Raw genomic sequence first — 17,135 nt, 5'->3', positions numbered from 1 at the left:
TTTCCTTAGAAATCAGTCTTTCATTATGTATGCAGCTCGCTATTTTAGGCAGCTGAGACTTTGTGAGAGCCCTTGGAGAAAAAGTTTTCATTCCTCAATGTTAACGTCCTAACCTGACCAGAACAAACTTCTCACTGCCAGAGATGAGGGTCTTTTTTAAAAGATATGGCATGCCTCTCTTTGGTTCTGGAGGGAGAAAGGAGCCTTCCATTCCACTAATTGGAGCCAAATACATGCCCTGATACCAGATGTGAAAAGAGAGCACACTTAACTATCTCTGCCACCCAGCCCCCTGTGATATTGCTCATTACACAAAGGAATCATTCAGGTGCATCAGCTTTGCTTTGACCCTTTTGCAGGTGTACCTGTGACGACTGCAGCCTCTCTCATATACTCACATGTGGCATCATGGATTCACCTATTCCCGACGATCTTTCTATTAACACATTACCATTACAAGTAGAATCTGCTCCAGACTATCTCTCGGAGATACGCCCACCTAGCATGTCATCTGCAAGCTCAGGATCTGGCTCGAGTTCACCAATCACCATTCAGCAACACCCACGCCTCATTCTGGCTGATAGCAACTCTGCCCCCACCTTGTAAGTATATTGAGATCCAAGCATTATTTGTGATGTTTTTCATATGTTATTTGAATTGTTGGGGGGGCGGGGGTGGACAAAGTTGGGGGAGAAAATATTCTTCGGATCAAAGAACCATAGAAAGGTTACGGTGCAGAAAGAGGCCATTCAGCCCATCGTGTCTATGCCAGCCAAAGTAGAGAAACTAGCCGCTCATTTATGTTCCACTTTTCAGCAGCTGGCTCATAGCCTTATAGGTTACAGCACTTTAAATTCAGATACCTTTTAAATGAATTGCCCGTTTCAGCCTCAGCCCCCAACGTAGGCAGCGAATTCCAGATGCCACCATCCTCTGGGTGAAGAGGTTTTTCCTCATGTCCCCTCTAAAGCTTCTACCAATCATCTTAAATCAGCTCGAGGAAACTAACCTTTCCTGTCTAGGCCCCTCATAATTTTGTACACCTCAATTTGGTCACCCCTTAGCCTCCCCTGTTTGAAGGAAAACTGCCCTAGCCTATCCAATCTCTCCTCATAAATGCAATTTTCAAGCCCTGGCAACATTCTTGTAAATCTCCCCTGCACTCTCTCTTGACCCATTTCTGTATCTAAAATATTACCTGCTGCAGTCATTAAATATGCTGCTAGTTTCTCTTTTTTGGCTGGCGTAGACACGATGGGCTGAATGGCCTCTTTCTGCACCATAACCTTTCTATGTTTCTTTGAGCCTAAGAATATTTTCTCCCCCAATTTTGTCCACCCCCCCACCCCCCCACACACAATTGAAATAACTTATTATCACGCTGAGTCAGGTTATCACCAGGTAGAAAACTGCTCATGTATGCTTGTCTGTTTGACTCACTTAGTGGATTCTTATCTCTCGGCCCAAAGGTTTGAGGCAGACACGGGACCTGAGCTCAGAATTGATTGGAAATCCAACACCTGACTGAGGGAGTGCTGCACTATCTGAGATACCGTTCCCCCATATGAACTGTTAAACCATTGCCCTACCTGCCTGTTCAGCGAGAAAGAATTTGCATTTATGTGGCGCCATTCACAGCCTCGACATCCCTAAATGCTTCATAGGACATACGGCACAGAAACAGGCAATCGATCCACTCGGCCATGTGGCCGTTTAAGCAAGTACGTTTGAAGTGTTGGTACTGTTGCAATTGTAGGAAATGCTGCAGCCATTTTTCAGTACCTACCATATCCCAAAAGTAGTACTGAGGTGAATGACTAGAGATTATCTGTTTTCATGATATTGCTCGAAGGTTAAATATTGGTCAGGACACTGGGGGAAAACTCATTTGTTAATTTTTCACTAATACTATGGGATCTTATAATAATTTTTATTAGTGTCACAAGTAGGCTTACATTAACACTGCAATGAAGTTACTGTGAAAAGCCCCTAGTCACCACATTCCGGCGCCTGTTTGGTTACACGGGGAGAATTCAGAATGTCCAATTCAACGAACAAGCACGTCTTTCGGGACTTGTGGGAGGAAACCGGAGCACCCGGAGGAAACCCACGCAGACACGGGAAGAGTGTGCAGACTCCGCACAGACAGTGACCCAAGCTGGGAACTGAACCCGGGTCCCTGGCGCTGTGAAGCAATGGTGCTAACCACTGTGCTACCGTGCCGCCTCTGTTATTAAACGCTGTACTGCCTAACCCCATCACACGGTTGTTTTATTTTTCTTCTCAGTGGCAGTGATGATGAAGATGTCACCCCTCTGTCAGCTAAGTTTGCTGACATATACCCACTCAACAGCTACGATGATGCAGAAGTCGTGGCCAACATGAATGGTATCCATGGTGAACTCAACGGTGGGGGTGAAAACATGGCATTAAAGGATGAGGTATGTTAACATGAATACAGTTGGGAGCATGCAATGCAGCTTGTCCCTGTGCTACATTAACTGTTCCGCCAGGAGATTTTGAGTAACCTCCGTGTCACTGCTTCCATTACAGTGGTCATGATTGTAGGCTTTCATTTCTTTATGGAGCTTCTCCCTCCACGTTTATTTTTCCTATACAAGTAATTGATTTTGTGCAGCCCTCTCTGCATTGAATAAACCAAAGCAAGGGGGTGGGTACCTAACTGCACAGACATTGTTCAGTGCTCACCAAGACATTTGGTTTGGAACACACCGTTTGTTACCTGTTGTTTTTATGATCCCCCTTACTGTTTCCTCCAGTTTACTCTTGTGTTATATGTTTTAAAATGCAATAAAACCCTTGCTGCCAACCAATAAATCAGCGACTTTTTTTGTTTTTGCTTTTTTAACTCTGTTGTATTACTCTTCGCTCGTTTCTTTTCACTCCCTATTTGGATCAAGAAAGGTGATTGTTAATTCCAGTGCTTGATTCGACGAATGTAGCTAATTGAACCCCTTTGTCTCTGAAGCAGGCCTGCCTTATTGAGCCCTGCTCCTTGTTGCATAGGGTTTAAAGTCAGGGGTTTCCGCTACAAGCAGCATGTATCTTTTTCCCACGGCGATGTTGAGGCTTTGATGGGGTTAAGGCCCGGCATGTCCAAGCCGGGTACAATTTCTGGCTTCCTTTTTGCATCGCTGGCCAATCAGACTAATATTGCGTCTGTTTATCTCATTACTATTTGTGGGAGCTTGTAATGCATAAGTTAGCTGCCATGTTTCCTAAATTACAACAAAACCACGGCAGTGGCTATGGCGCCCTTGGGACATGCTCAGGACATAAAAGTTGCTGTATAAAGACTGGTTAGTTTGTTCATTCCTTAATGCCCTTTTTTGAAATTTGCGTTCTAGTCTCCGCAGGTAAGCAGCACTAGTAGCAGCTCTTCAGAAGTGGATGATGAAGATGGTGATGATGGAGAGAGCAGCAGTGACCCCCCTGTGTCTCATACAGAGGAAATGCCTGGGAAAAGAGCAGGTAGAAAGGAGGAAGCGAGGAGGGACAGTCCACCGCCATCATATCCCAGTCAGCAGGTACTCGCTGTGCTAACAAAAAGGGGGGTGGGGAAAGAACATGGGTTGAAATGTGAAATGAAAAGAGTTTGTGGAAATAAAGTCAGCCATCCTGAGATATAGACTCGATCTGGTCACTGAAAGGGTTAAAAAATTAGTTACGACAGTTAGCATTTGAATTTTGGCATTCTCCGTGCCAGAGGACCATGGAAACCTAGTTGTGATATTTATTCATAACAGATAGATTTTTAGACTGAGAGAATGAATTGGGCGATTTAGGATTTCCCTGATCCGATGGCTAATCTTACAAATCTACTTCTGACGAAGCCACTGAAGGAGGGAAAGCTATTTTCCCTGTAAATAACAGAACAGCTCTCACTAGAGGAAGATTACTCTTCCAGGTCTTAAACAGATTTCCGTTACACCCTAATGGAAGATTTTCTGGATAGGTCGCTCAAAACTCAATCATCTACTTTTAAAACATGGATCTTTGCCTTAGACCTCTTAAAAGAACGTCTAGGATTTGAAAATTAATGTAAAACTACAGTTTATACTTTTTAGTGGGGTTTTATTATAACATTGCAAAGTAATAATAATAAGTATAAAACAGAGTTAGAGAATCTTCAAAATGAAAATCTGCTGATAGTCCATTATTATCTGCTAAAAGATTATCTTCATTAAGACAAAGCTATATTTAAACATGGAAATCTGAAAGTATCTCTAAGTATATTTATCTAATACATTTCTAAGAGAAGTAGACACATACTCACAAAGTCCCGAGAGACTTTGTTCGACGAAGTAAGCGGGGAAGAGAACATCTCTTGTTTAAAATATTTTTATTCTCCTTTTTCACATTGTCTCCCAAATTTATACCCATCAACAATAATCAGTAATGAATGCAATGTCAATCCCCACATCAATAACAACGATCCTATCCTCCCACTAAACCCCCAAACAGCAACCCGCATGTTAACATAAACAAATAACAAAAAGGAATCAGGAATCACCCATAGTCACCATTAACACATACAGTCAGTCCTCCTCCCCTCCAACACCCCCACCCCCCAATGGTCAATGTAATCCAATTCTCGAAAGTGCTTAATGAATAATGCCCACGAATTGTAGAACCTCTCCATCCTTCCCCTCAGTTCAAATTTGACCTTCTCAAGATCAAGAATTCCAGCAGGTCCCCCTGCCATGCCAGGGCAGAGGGTGGAGAGGTTGACCTCCATCCCAACAGGATCTGTCTTTGGGCGATCAATGAGGCGAAGGCTACAACATCTGCCTCCGTGCCCGTTTCCAACCCCGGCTGGTCCGACACTACGAATATGGCCTCCTGAGGGCCCAGGTCCACTTTCACGTGCACCACTTTAGAGATTACCCTAAAAACCTCCTTCCAGTAATCCTCCAGCTTTGGACAGGACCAAAACATATGAACGTGATTAGCGGGGCCTCCCCCCGCAAAGCTCACGCACATCATCTACCCCCTCAAAGAGCCAACTCATCCTTGCCCTTGTGAGGCGTGCTCTATATACCACCTTCAGCTGTATCAGCCCCAATCTTGCGCACAAGGTGGAAGCGTTCACCCTCCGGAGCACCTCACACCAGAACCCCTCCTCCATACCCTCTCCCAACTCTTCCTCCCACTTTGCCTTGATTCCATCCAGTGGTGACTTCTCCTCTTCCAAAATAGCCCCGTAAACCAACGACACTATCCCCTTCTTCAGTTGCCCTGTCGTCAGCACCTCCTCCAGCAATGTGGAGGCGTTTCTACAAGCTCTGTATCTCCTTTCTGGCAAAGTCTCAAACCTGCATCTTGGCTGCGCTCTCTTGCAGTAGGGATTGAGTGACAGCTCTGTTGAATCTGTCTCTTATACCATATCTATTTCTGTCAATAGCCCGGTGTCTCTATAATGAGTGATCAACATACAATTTTGTAGTTTCACTTAATCTTATTGACAGTCTGCCTTTAAAAATTGATTAATGTTTCTTTTAACATTAGTTTGAGTGTCGAATGTTTTAACCTATGTCCGGTCAGCAGGGCATTCGAAGAGTGACTTAATTTAGTTATCTCTTATTGTGTCAAATATATAGTTGGGACAGAAAGTTACTTTTGAAACGTGGCTCTATCTTGTGTGTCAAGAAGTTGTACAGTTGGACAGAAAGTCACTTATAATAACCTTTATTATTGTCACAAGTAGGCTTGCTTTAACACTGTAATTAAGTTTCTGTGAAAATCCCCTAGTCGCCACACTCTGGCGCCTGTTCGGGTACACTGAAGGCGAATTCAGAATGTCCAATTCACCTAACAAGCACGTCTTTCAGGACTTGTGATAGGAAACCAAAGCACCCGGAGGAAACCCACGGAGACACGTGGAGAATGAGCAGATTCCTCACAGACAGTGACCCGATCTGGGAATTGAACTCGGGTCTCTGGCGTTGTGAAGCAACAGTGCTAACCGCTGTCCCTGTTAGTTCTGTTTGGTTATCTCTGACAGAGCCTCTTTCGTTCTGCTGTAGCTACATCTGTACTTAAGTAATTCAAAGGGATTTATGTTTTGTCAACCCAAGGACCTTTTAACTTGGGTTCTCTGTTTGTTCAAGGCAACTTAATTAGTCTGAGGGTGAAGTACGTGTCTTTTTCACTGTGTCTAATGGATTCTAAATATACTTGTATTATAGCGGTTTTATTCTACTTGAGTTAAGAAAACTGCACCTCTCCACCCTGTGGCTATATTTGGATCCTTTGGAGGACTGAAGAAAACTCTGGGGAGCAAGGAGGAGAGAGTTAAGAGTCATGAAAATGGTGCTGAACGCAATGACAGTCAATAGTTTAATGACCTGCAAACAGAATTTTGATGAGATGTTTCTTTTTAAAACTACCCAGCTGATTTTTACCTCGCTTCAGCTTTTCATAAATAGCTTTGTTGGTCAGTAAACCTGGCTTATTTCTTTTGCAACTGAGCACTTTAGTGCATGTGGAGACTGTGCATTTTGGATTTGGATAAGTATAAATTATATTTATCTCAATTGCCCTGATTGTAAAAGGAGGAGGGAGATCATTTGTCTTTGATATAAAATGTGTTGAGGGTGATGGGCAAGTTGATAAAGATATTTCTTCAGAAATAACAAGCATGCAGAATCCGAGCCATTTTTAAAGGGGACATTGCAAACCAACGGTGATCTGAAACAGAACACAAATTATTGGTTAAACTGCAGTTAAAATTGTATTCAATTTTGCATACCTTATTTTAAGAAGGACGTCAAGACCAGGGGAGAGGCTGTGTTTATTTCAGATTTCCAACATTTGTTTTACTTTTGTGTTAATATTAAGAGGACATCTGATGGAGGATTTCATATAAGTTAGGTGAGGGAAAGACTATTTTGGTTGATAAATCAGCAATTGGACAGGAACGAATTTCAAATCACTGCAAAAAAAAATTCAGGAGGTGATTCAAATTTTGTTTCATTTTGCGCATTATGTTTGAGGCACACAATTAATTCCCTGCCGGATACGTTAATAGGAGCAGATTCCATAATAGACGGGAGGATAAATATTTGAAATGGAATAATTTAGAAATTCAGTAATATACAGAAAAGCAGCAGGGGAGCAGCAGGAGGAAATTGAAGTTCTTTAAATGATCTTTGAATGATCCCTCACAGCTGTAACAGATCAAAGTGCCATTAAATTCTGTGCCATCAAAGTAAAAGAAGGATTTATGGTTAAGAGAGAGAATGCTTGATTCAGTAAATTGTATCATATGTCCTCATCCCATATAAATATCATTATTCTTAAAATAGTTAGGTGGTTCTCTTTGATCAGTGCAGCGATGGGCCGAAGGGCCTCCTCTGTGCTGTAGGACTCTGGGGCATTATTAGCAGTTCCAAAAAGCTGGGAAGAGTTTTTGACGCAAATTGGTTAATTTTAATTTGTGCTGACATCAAATCCCTCCCTAGTTTCCATTCCAATGCTCTCCCTGCCACCCAGCTCCCATCATTGCACTCATAATTTTCCACCTTTGTGCTGTATCTGGTCAGGCCGTTCACTGTCTAGTCCATGCAGTTCCCAGTGGTACTGCTGCTTCACAGCACCAGGGACCCGGGTTCAATACCAGCCTTGGGTGACTGTGTGGAGTTTACACTTTCTCCCCGTGACTGTGTGGGTTTCCTCCTGGTGCTCTGGTTTCCTTTCATAGTCCAAAGACTGCAAGTTAGGTGAATTGGCCATGATCAATTGCCCCTTGGTGTCCAAAAGGTTAGGTGGAGATAGGGTGGGCCTAGGTAAAGTGCTCTTTCGGAGGATCGATGCAGTCTTGACTTGAGGGCGGCACAGTAGCATGTTAAGGAATGGGTTAAGAAACATTAGATATCTCATTGATCCAATAATTGGCACTTAGATGTAAAGAGGCTACAGGTGACCTTTGGAGCATGTGATGTGATGAAAGAGTTTGGTGCTGTGTGTGTTCAAGGAAAAATAAAGGTGTTTGGGGAAAAGGAGCAGATCACTTGACTCTTTATTACACGGCAGCCAGAGGCTAACATAGCACAGTGGTTAGCACTGTTGCTTCACAACTCCAGGGACCCGGGTTCAATTCCCGGCTTGGCTCACTGTCTGTGCGGAGTCTGCACGTGCCCCCCGTGTCTGCGTGGGTTTCCTCCGGGTGCTCCGGTTTCCTCCCACAAGTCCCGAAAGACGTGCTTGTTAGGTGGTTTGAACATTCTGAATTCTTCCTCAGTGTACCCGAACAGGTGCCAGAGTGTGGTAACTAGGGGATTTTCACAGTAATCTCAGTGTGGTGTGACACTAATAATAATAACGAAGGATGGGCTCCTTTGGCACTGATGGGATTCTTTGATTCCGTGTGCTGTTGGCAGCCTCACCCGCTTCGGGCAGAGCATTCTCTCAATGGTGGATCCACTCTAATCCAAGGCACATCTTAAATTGATTATCAGATAAAGCTGCTAAAAATGTTTACTCTTCTTCCAAAGGCTGACCAGGTTCAGAATGTTTGTGAATGCCACGTCTGCAAGCAAGAAGGCTCTGGCCTGAGTACCTCCGCACTTGCGGCCGGCCGTCTCCCCAGCGGCCACCAGTTTTTACCCACAGAGAAACCTTCCCATCCTGCTCTTCACCTCTACCCCCACATCCATGGGCATTTACCACTGCACACCATCCCTCACCTGCCTCGGCCACTCCTCCACCCAACACTCTACGCAACAACTCCACCGTTCACGCACAACAAGGTAAGGCTTTTTTCTGCTTGGAAAGGAGAGGGTTTCCTTTCCACATATTCTTAGCTTGTGCATAAGCACCTTTCTGAAAGATTTTCATCTTGTAACACATTTAAAATTTGTGCGTACAACAGCTTAGATTTGATGGATATCATTTTTAGAATTCTCATTTTCAACTTAATACCTAGCAAGCGGTGGTACTGTTGTAAGTACGGAAGTACGGTGGAACAATGATGTTTTGGCAAGCAGCTGAAATCCCCCATAAGTATGCGGCTGTACTAGTTGTTCTGATCATGTTTCCAAAGAGGAGTCTATTAATTTTTTTTAATTTAAAAAAAAAAATAAAAATTTAGAGTACCCAATTCATTTTTTCCAATTAAGGGGTCATTTAGTGTGGCCAACTCATCTACCCTGCACATCTTCGGGTTGTGGGGGTGAAACCCAGACAGATACGGGGAGATTGTGCAAACTCCACAAAGACAGTGACCCAGGGCTGGGGTCGAACCCGGATGCTAACCACTGTGCCACCTTGTCGCTTGTCTCTGAGCTGCTTCTAATGCAATTACATTTTTTTCAAGTCAGGTGACTAAAACTGTACACAGTATTCCAGATGTCCTCTCGCCAATACCCTGTACAGTTACAGTAAAACTTCCCTACTTTTATATTCAATGTCCCTTGCAAAAAAGCTAATATTCCATTTGCTTTTCTAATCATTTTCTGTACCTGCATGCAAATTTTTGAGTTTAATTTACCAGGGTGCCCAGATCCCTCTGTACCACTGAGTTCTGCAATTGTGTTTCATTTAGCGTACTGATGTTTCATTTATTCTGCCAAAGTGGACAAGTTGACATTTACCTACCTTATATTCCATCTGCCAGATTTTTACCCATTCACTTAACCTATCTATATCCCTTTGTAGACTCTGCCTCCTCTTGACAACTTGCTTTTCTATGTATTCTGGCGTCATCAGCAAATTTAGCTACCATACATTTGACCCTTCATCCAAGCCATTTGTATAGATTGCAAATAATTGAGAGCACAATGCTGATCCCTTGTTGCAGCTTGCAAACCAAAAAAGACCTGCAGTCTGTGAGCTAACCAATCCTTATCTGTGCTCATGTGTTAGCCGTGCACAATATAATCCCATCTTGTATAGTAACGTTTGATGTGGTACCTTAACAAATGCCTTCTGGAAATCCAAGCACATCACATCTACAGGTTCAGCTTTATCCACCTTGCTTGTTCTTTCCTGAAAAAAACTCTTAATAAATTAGTTAAGCACAATTTCTCTTTCACAAACAAATATTAACTCTGCCTGGTCAAAATTGAATTTGCTAAGTATCCTGCTATCATCTCCTTAATAATGGATCCTAACGATTTCCCTTTGATAAATGTTAGGCTAATTGGGCTGTAGTTTCCAGCTTTCTGTCCCGCACCTTTTTTGTGACATTAACCATTTTCCAAACTACTGGGGTCCTTCAGAATTAAAGGAATTCTGGAAGACAAGAACAGTTAATAATTTTAAATCTTACATCAATAGGTTTTTGCTTTCCTGATTTATAGAAGTATATTGGCCCTGGTGGGTGGGTGGTTGGAGTTGAGATACAGATCAACCATTGAATGGCAGAGCAAGTTCAAGGGACTGAATGACTTACTGTGGTAGGGACAATATTGGAAGCAGCCCAGCAGTTCCAGGTGAAGGCCGTCAAACAGGTTTTGGGATAATGAGGAGTGGAAAGCAGATGTGTTTCTGCCAGCGACAGTCAAGAAATATTCAGTTCCCCTCACAAACCAGAACATTCTGTTAGCTTTCCTAATTGCTTACTAGCCTTTTGTGAGTCATGCACTAGGGCACCCAGATGCCTCTGAATCACAGAGCTCTGCAATCTCTCACCATTTGGATAATGTGCTTTTTATTCTTCCTGCCAACTTTAAATTTTCTCACGTTATACTCCATTCGCCATGTCGGTGCCCACTCACTTAACCCATCTATGTCTCCTTGAAGCCTCCTGGCATCTTATTTTCCTGCCTATTTTTGTGTCATCAGTAAATTTAGCGATCATACTTTCTGACCTTTCAGTCAAGTCATTTATATAAATGGTAAATCACAGCATCTCTGACAGAGCAGCACTTGCTCAGTATTGCACTGGAGTGCCAACCTCAATTTTTGTGCACAAGCCCTGGAGTGGGACTTGAGGTGTGAGTGTACCATCTGTGTGCGGCTGGAAGTGGCGCAAGGTGTTTTCTAAACATTTTTTCTCTCTTTATATGGTGCGTTTTCTCTTTTGAAAAGAGAGTACAACACGTGTTTGATCAAAACCATTATCATTTATACCAGCCATGCCTCCCTACTATGAAGCCGAGAATAAATTGTAACACCCTTATGATAATCTTCTGAAACTGGTGCAAATGAATGGCCATCACTAATTTTCAGCCCAATAGATAGATGGTTAATTGTTCAAATACTTAATTCTGACTTGCTCGAAGCTTCAACATGCAAGTTTGAGAATGGTGCGTCATTCACATGATAATTAATCATGGAATGAATAATTGTGACTAATTTTGCTTTGCATTGCAGGCTCTTCCGTCAGCCCCACCTCCGAATCATACGAGCAAACATCAGGTGTTCAATGCTTCCCTCCAGGACCACATTTACCCAAGTTGTTTTGGTAGTACTGACTGGAACAATCCGCTCCTTACGTCCCACAAATTAGCAAGTCTATGGGGATCAGAATTAATAAACGGGGACAAGCCATGGAACCCCGCTGCTTTTCTACCAGAAACATTATCTGGTAAGGCGCTCTTTACATTTCACTGCACATGAAAAGACACCCTTCAACACCGTCCTGTGAATTGCTTTTGCTTGACTGATTGATAATTAAATTGATGTTGCCCTTTTTGTTAAGTGTAACTTTGAATATCATGCAGATATTTTGACATTTCTGTGCACTGTCTCTGATATCTTCATACCATAAATTTACTTTGCTGTGTCCTTTTCCTTTTTAAATATTATAGGCAACTGGGTAGGGACAGTGGGTCAGCCACTGTCCTTTATTCCCTTGGCCCTGTATTTAAAGCCAGCCCAGGCTGATGGGGTGAAAGTCCTCGAATTATCAGGATCATATGCGTGCTGAGTTTGGGAAGTCTCTGTCCAACTCCTATAGGCATGTGCCTGCAGTGCAAAACCTCAGCACTAAAATGACAACCTTGCTGAGAGGGCGACCCAAGATGGCTGGTATGGGAAATGGAAGCGTGTGGCAGCCTTGCAGCAATCAGGTGCTTGTCTGACGCAGGAGCTGAGATATGTTGTTAGGGTAGAGTAGGAGCTTTAATCTGTGCTAGCTGTGTTTTCCTGCCCTGGGGAGGCTTACTCTGTATTTAACTCTGCAATTCATGATCTACGCAGGTTTGCTGCTGACTAAGTGCCTGAAGTAAAATGTTTCATTGCCCAACAGTAAAATCTGCAATATGAGTTTAGGCAAAAGGGATGCTTGATTGGATTTTGGTCTTGCTATTTGAGAATGCCAACTTTATTCCCACTGCACCATCCAGTCACTTTGCAAGTAAATCAGTATCAACCCCCTCCAACTCAACTGCCAAACAATCACCACATTCCCCCATACAGAAGTATGATGTGTGTATTTTCCAGAACCCTGCAGTGTCGGTATGGAATTTGATCAATTTTCCTTCTGCTTGTGTTCACTACAAATAGCACAGTGGTTAACACTGTTGCTTCACAGAGCCAGGGACCTGGGATCGATTTCCAGCTTGGGTCACTGTCTGTGCGGCGTCTGCATGTTCTCCCCGTGTCTGTGTGGGTTTCCTCCGGGTGCTCCAGTTTCCTCCCATAAGGGACTTAAGGGAAAGATGTGCTGTTAGATGAATTGGACATTCTGAATTCTCCCTCGGTGTACCTGAACGGGCGCCGAAGTGTGGCTTTTCACAGGGGGTTTTCACTGTAACTTCATTGCAGTGTTAATGTAAGCCTACTTGTGACACTAATAAAGATTATTATTATTAAATAGTGATAGATTATGGAAAGAGGGTTCAGCCCATCAGTGGTGATTGTAGCCACCAAGGGTGGTGTGACCTCGTGCACAGCCCTCAATGGAAGGGAGAGAATCATCAACAAATTAGCAACATGTGGCTGGGAGGAAACACTGACAGCTTCTTCACTAATTCTACAAGTCGACAGGCAACTACATGAGACCAGTGTTACCTGATACTTCACTGGGCAAATTTAATTAACCTCTTTAACACATTAGTAAAACCTATTATCATTGCTCTCGAGGAACTTGTCGAGTCATTCTCAAAAGACTGTGTTGTATCCATATGTAAACATTTTCCAGAAAATGAATATGTAGGAAAAGTAATTGTCCTAGATTCTAGCCTACATCTTTATAGGCCTGTTCAGGGTCTGTCCTATCACTGAAAAAAATATGGTGAATAGATTGCTTTATTATAAAACTGAAAAGTGATATTGACATGGCCAAATACTGGTCTGAAATTAAGGTTGCCATGAAGGAATTGCAGGTCAAAGTAGTTTTGCAACGGTGTGGGGTGGGCTTGCAATGTTTACCATCTATTTGTCGTTGTTTCACAGGCGATATGTTGGGGTCGCCACTGCCAGAAATTAGGCCCGAAGCACTTCCTCCCACAACTAGCACAGACACAGCTGTCACGGACACCAAGGAGAAAAAGCCGGCATCTAGGAAAAAATGTCTGTACAACCCCCCTCCTACTGTGGAAACAAACAAAGTCATCATGGCAACCTCCTCAGCCACTTCTTCTGTCTCATCAACAGCCACTACTGTGCAATCTAGCTCCAATCAGTTTAAGGTTTCATCCAAAAGGCCTACATCACTAGGTAAAGCCAACCAACTTTCTGAATTTCACTTCAGATGAAGCTAGATCATTTGGCACACCAAAGTTATACAGGTTTTCTTTATAAATGCTCTTTTATCCAATATGTGTTTCAATGCGTTTAGATTCAAACAATCAGTCATTATGTCACAGGAGAAGACCATTTGACCCATCAAGTCTATACTGGATCCGAGCTTTAATTTTTAATGATTTTTGTATTCCCTGTTAATTGTTCCTAGTTCCCACCCTTCTTAAAGGGTTGACTGTTTGCTAGGGTTCCATTTCCAGAAGTGTTAGTATATTTTCCCAAATGGCTATTCTTCATATTAGTTTGACAACTAGCACCTCTATACTTGAATCCAATGCTATCTTCCACCTTGGATGTGATATCATCCCATTGCTCTGCTGTATAGCTCAGTTACTCAGAGGAAAATTGAATTAGTCTTTCACAGAGAGCTACTGTAGTAGACAGAAGTCTTTCCTTTTGGGGACTGAACTACGATAATGCAACCTTGTCGACACTAGGTTATTGTGTGTTGAGAGCCACACAGTTTGTTTTGGGTGCAGTATTTTTCAAATGCATTCCTTCATGGGGTGTGGGTGTTAAGACCAGCATTTGTTGCCCATCCCCGATTGCCCTTGAACCCTTTGAAAGGGCAGTTAAGTGTCAACCACATTGCTGTGGATCTGGAGTCATGTAGAACAGACCAGGTAAGGATTTCACTCTAATGTATCATTTGCCACCCTGAAGGGCCCGAGTGAACCACATGGGTTATTATGACATACAATGGTAGTTTCTTGGTTACCGTTATTGAGACTAGCTTTTAATTCCCAATTTTGTTAATTAAATTTAAATTCCATGAGCTGCCCTGGTGGGATTTGAACCTCTGCCCCCAAAAGGTAGATTGAGCCTCTGGATTATTACTTCAATGACACAACCACTACGCCACCTGGTTGTCAGCTGTGTCTCTGCATCAGAAGGTTTTGAGTTCTTGCCCTACTCCAGAGACGTGAACACACAATCAAATCTGAATTACTGAGTGTTCCACGAAGCACTGCGTCATCAGCAATGCATTAAACCAAGCATCTGCCTGCCTTCTTGGTAGGGTGTAAAAAGGCCCATGAAAAAGAGCGGGACGCTTTTCCTTGACATTCCAGCCAGTCCATTAACCCTTCTGTTTGCTGTTTGTGGAAGTTTGCTGTACATAATCTGGCTATCACATTTCCGATGTTGATGGGGTGGCTATACCCCAGAAATAAAGCACTTTGGAATGTCCAGACATTGCAAAAGGCTCGATTATAAATGCAAATGTTTGTTTTGTTGAGTGCCAATGTGTTTGGCTTTTGTAATTTGCGCTCAATAGTAACCAACATGAGTTATGATGGCGAGGGTTGCAGCTGGCACTACGTGTGAGTACACAGCTTTTCCTGAATCCTATCCCAATTGCGGGGAAGGTTGATCCGGTTGGGCACTTCCAGTGAGAGGAACAAACCCTGTGCTGTATGCTTGAGAGAAGACAGCTTGACACCTGGCATTACTGGCTGCATGCATTGTAGAAATTGAGCTTCAACTCAGTGTTACCCTAATTATTACGCTGCAGTAACTTGGGGATGCTGTCTCACTAATTTATCATTGCTACAACTAAGTGCATCAGGCTTGATTTAGCACTGCAGCTCAATATAAATTGAATTCATTTCCTGTCAAGTTCACAGTTGTCTGCTGTATGGAAATAGAACCTGCGAATGTTATTTCTGATTTGGACAGCAGATCAGTCGGCAGGATTTCATTGAAATAGTAATTTTGAGACCTTCATCCCTCTCCATTGCCTCCATCTCCCACACAAGGGGTAGGCCATTTAGTGATCCAATGAGAGAGAGAGAGTGGTAAATCTTTGGAATTCTCTATCACAAAGGGCTGTGGAGGCACAGCTGTTGAGCATGTGGAAGATGGCAATTGATAGATTTCTAGTTAATAAAGGCATCAAGGTAATAATTTTTTTTAAAAATCTTTATTGTCACAAGTAGGCTTACATTATCACTGCAATGAAGTTACTGTGAAAATCCCCTAGTCTCCACATTCCGGCGCCTGTTCGGGTACACAGAGGGAGAATTCAGAATGTGCAATTCACCTAACAGCACGTCTTTCAGGACGTGTGGGAGGAAACCGGAGCACCCGGAGGAAACCCACGCAGACACAGGGAGAACATGCAGACTCCGCACAGACAGTGACCTAAACTGGGAATGGAACCTGGGACCCTGGTGCTGTGAAGCAACTGTGCTAACCATTGTGCCTCCGTGCTGCCCTGTTATGAGTAGTATGGAAAAGTGGCATTGAGGTAGATCAGCCATGAAGTAGTTGATTGATGAAGCTGGCTCGAGGTCCCTGCGGGCACCTTTGCCACCTTCAGGTCCAGCTGCCCTACTGTTCACATCGATAAGAACAAAGAAATTTACAGCACAGGAACAGGTCCTTCGGCCCTCCCAGCCTGCGCCGATCTAGATCCTTTATCTAAACCTGTCGCCTATTTTCCAACGATCTACTTCCCTCTGTTCCCTGCCCGTTCATATATCTGTCTAGATGCATCTTAAATGATGCTATTGTGCCCGCCTCTACCACCTCCACCGGCAATGCGTCCCAGGCACCCACCACCCTCTGCGTAAAAAAACTTCCCACCCACAGTTCCCTTAAACTTTCCCCCTCTCACCTTGAAATCATGACCCCTTGTAATTGACACCCCCACTCTTGGAAAAAGCTTGTTGCTATCCACCCTGTCCATACCTCTCATAATTTTGTAGACCTCAATCAGGTCCCCCCTCAGCCTCTGTCTTTCCAACGAAAACAATCCTAATCTACTCGACCTTTCTTTATAGCTAGCACCCTCCATACCAGGCAACATCCTGGTGAACCTCCTCTGCACCCTCTCTAAAGCATCCACATCCTTCTGGTAATGTGGCGACCAGAACTGCACACAGTATTCCAAATGTGGCCTAACCAAAGTCATATACAACTGTAACACGACCTGCCGACTCTTGTACTCAATACCCCGTCCGATGAAGGCAAGCATGCTGTATGCCTTCTTGACCACACTATCGACCTGCGTTGCCACCTTCAGGGTACAATGGACCTGAACTCCCAGATCTCTCTGCACATCAATTTTCCCCAGGACTCTTCCATTGACCGTATAGTCCGCTCTTGAATTAGATCTTCCAAAATGCATCACCTCGCATTTGCCTGGATTGAACTCCATCTGCCATTTCTCTGCCCAACTCTCCAATTTATCTATATTTTGCTGTATTCTCTGACAGTCCTCCTCGCTATCTGCAACTCCACCAATCTTAGTATCATCTGCAAACTTGCTAATCAGACCACATACCTTCCTCCAGATCATTTATGTATATCACAAACAACAGTGGTCCGAGCACGGATCCCTGTGGAACACCACTAGTCATCTTTCTCCATTTTGAGACACTCCTTTCCACCACTACTCTCTGTCTCCTGTTGCCCAGCCAGTT

The 17,135-nt window shown here is 43.4% G+C and overlaps 1 protein-coding gene across 2 annotated transcripts in view; it reads left to right on the top strand.

Annotated features, from left to right (window-relative positions):
- fam193a (family with sequence similarity 193 member A) overlaps positions 1-17,135 on the top strand; it is a 266,074-nt gene that overhangs the window by 216,067 nt on the left and 32,872 nt on the right. Inside the window, exons 11-16 of one of the 2 annotated variants that reach the window (XM_038805883.1) lie at positions 360-602; positions 2,288-2,441; positions 3,369-3,548; positions 8,517-8,771; positions 11,338-11,551; positions 13,363-13,626. In XM_038805883.1, the coding sequence (XP_038661811.1) occupies positions 360-602; positions 2,288-2,441; positions 3,369-3,548; positions 8,517-8,771; positions 11,338-11,551; positions 13,363-13,626 (1,310 nt within the window). The remainder of the gene's footprint in view (positions 1-359; positions 603-2,287; positions 2,442-3,368; positions 3,549-8,516; positions 8,772-11,337; positions 11,552-13,362; positions 13,627-17,135) is intronic. The other variant, XM_038805884.1, reaches the window with a different exon arrangement.

The sequence above is a fragment of the Scyliorhinus canicula genome, chromosome 8, assembly GCF_902713615.1.
Source record: "Scyliorhinus canicula chromosome 8, sScyCan1.1, whole genome shotgun sequence".
Taxonomy (NCBI): domain Eukaryota; kingdom Metazoa; phylum Chordata; class Chondrichthyes; order Carcharhiniformes; family Scyliorhinidae; genus Scyliorhinus; species Scyliorhinus canicula.
This window is presented reverse-complemented; position numbering and strand designations above follow the sequence as displayed.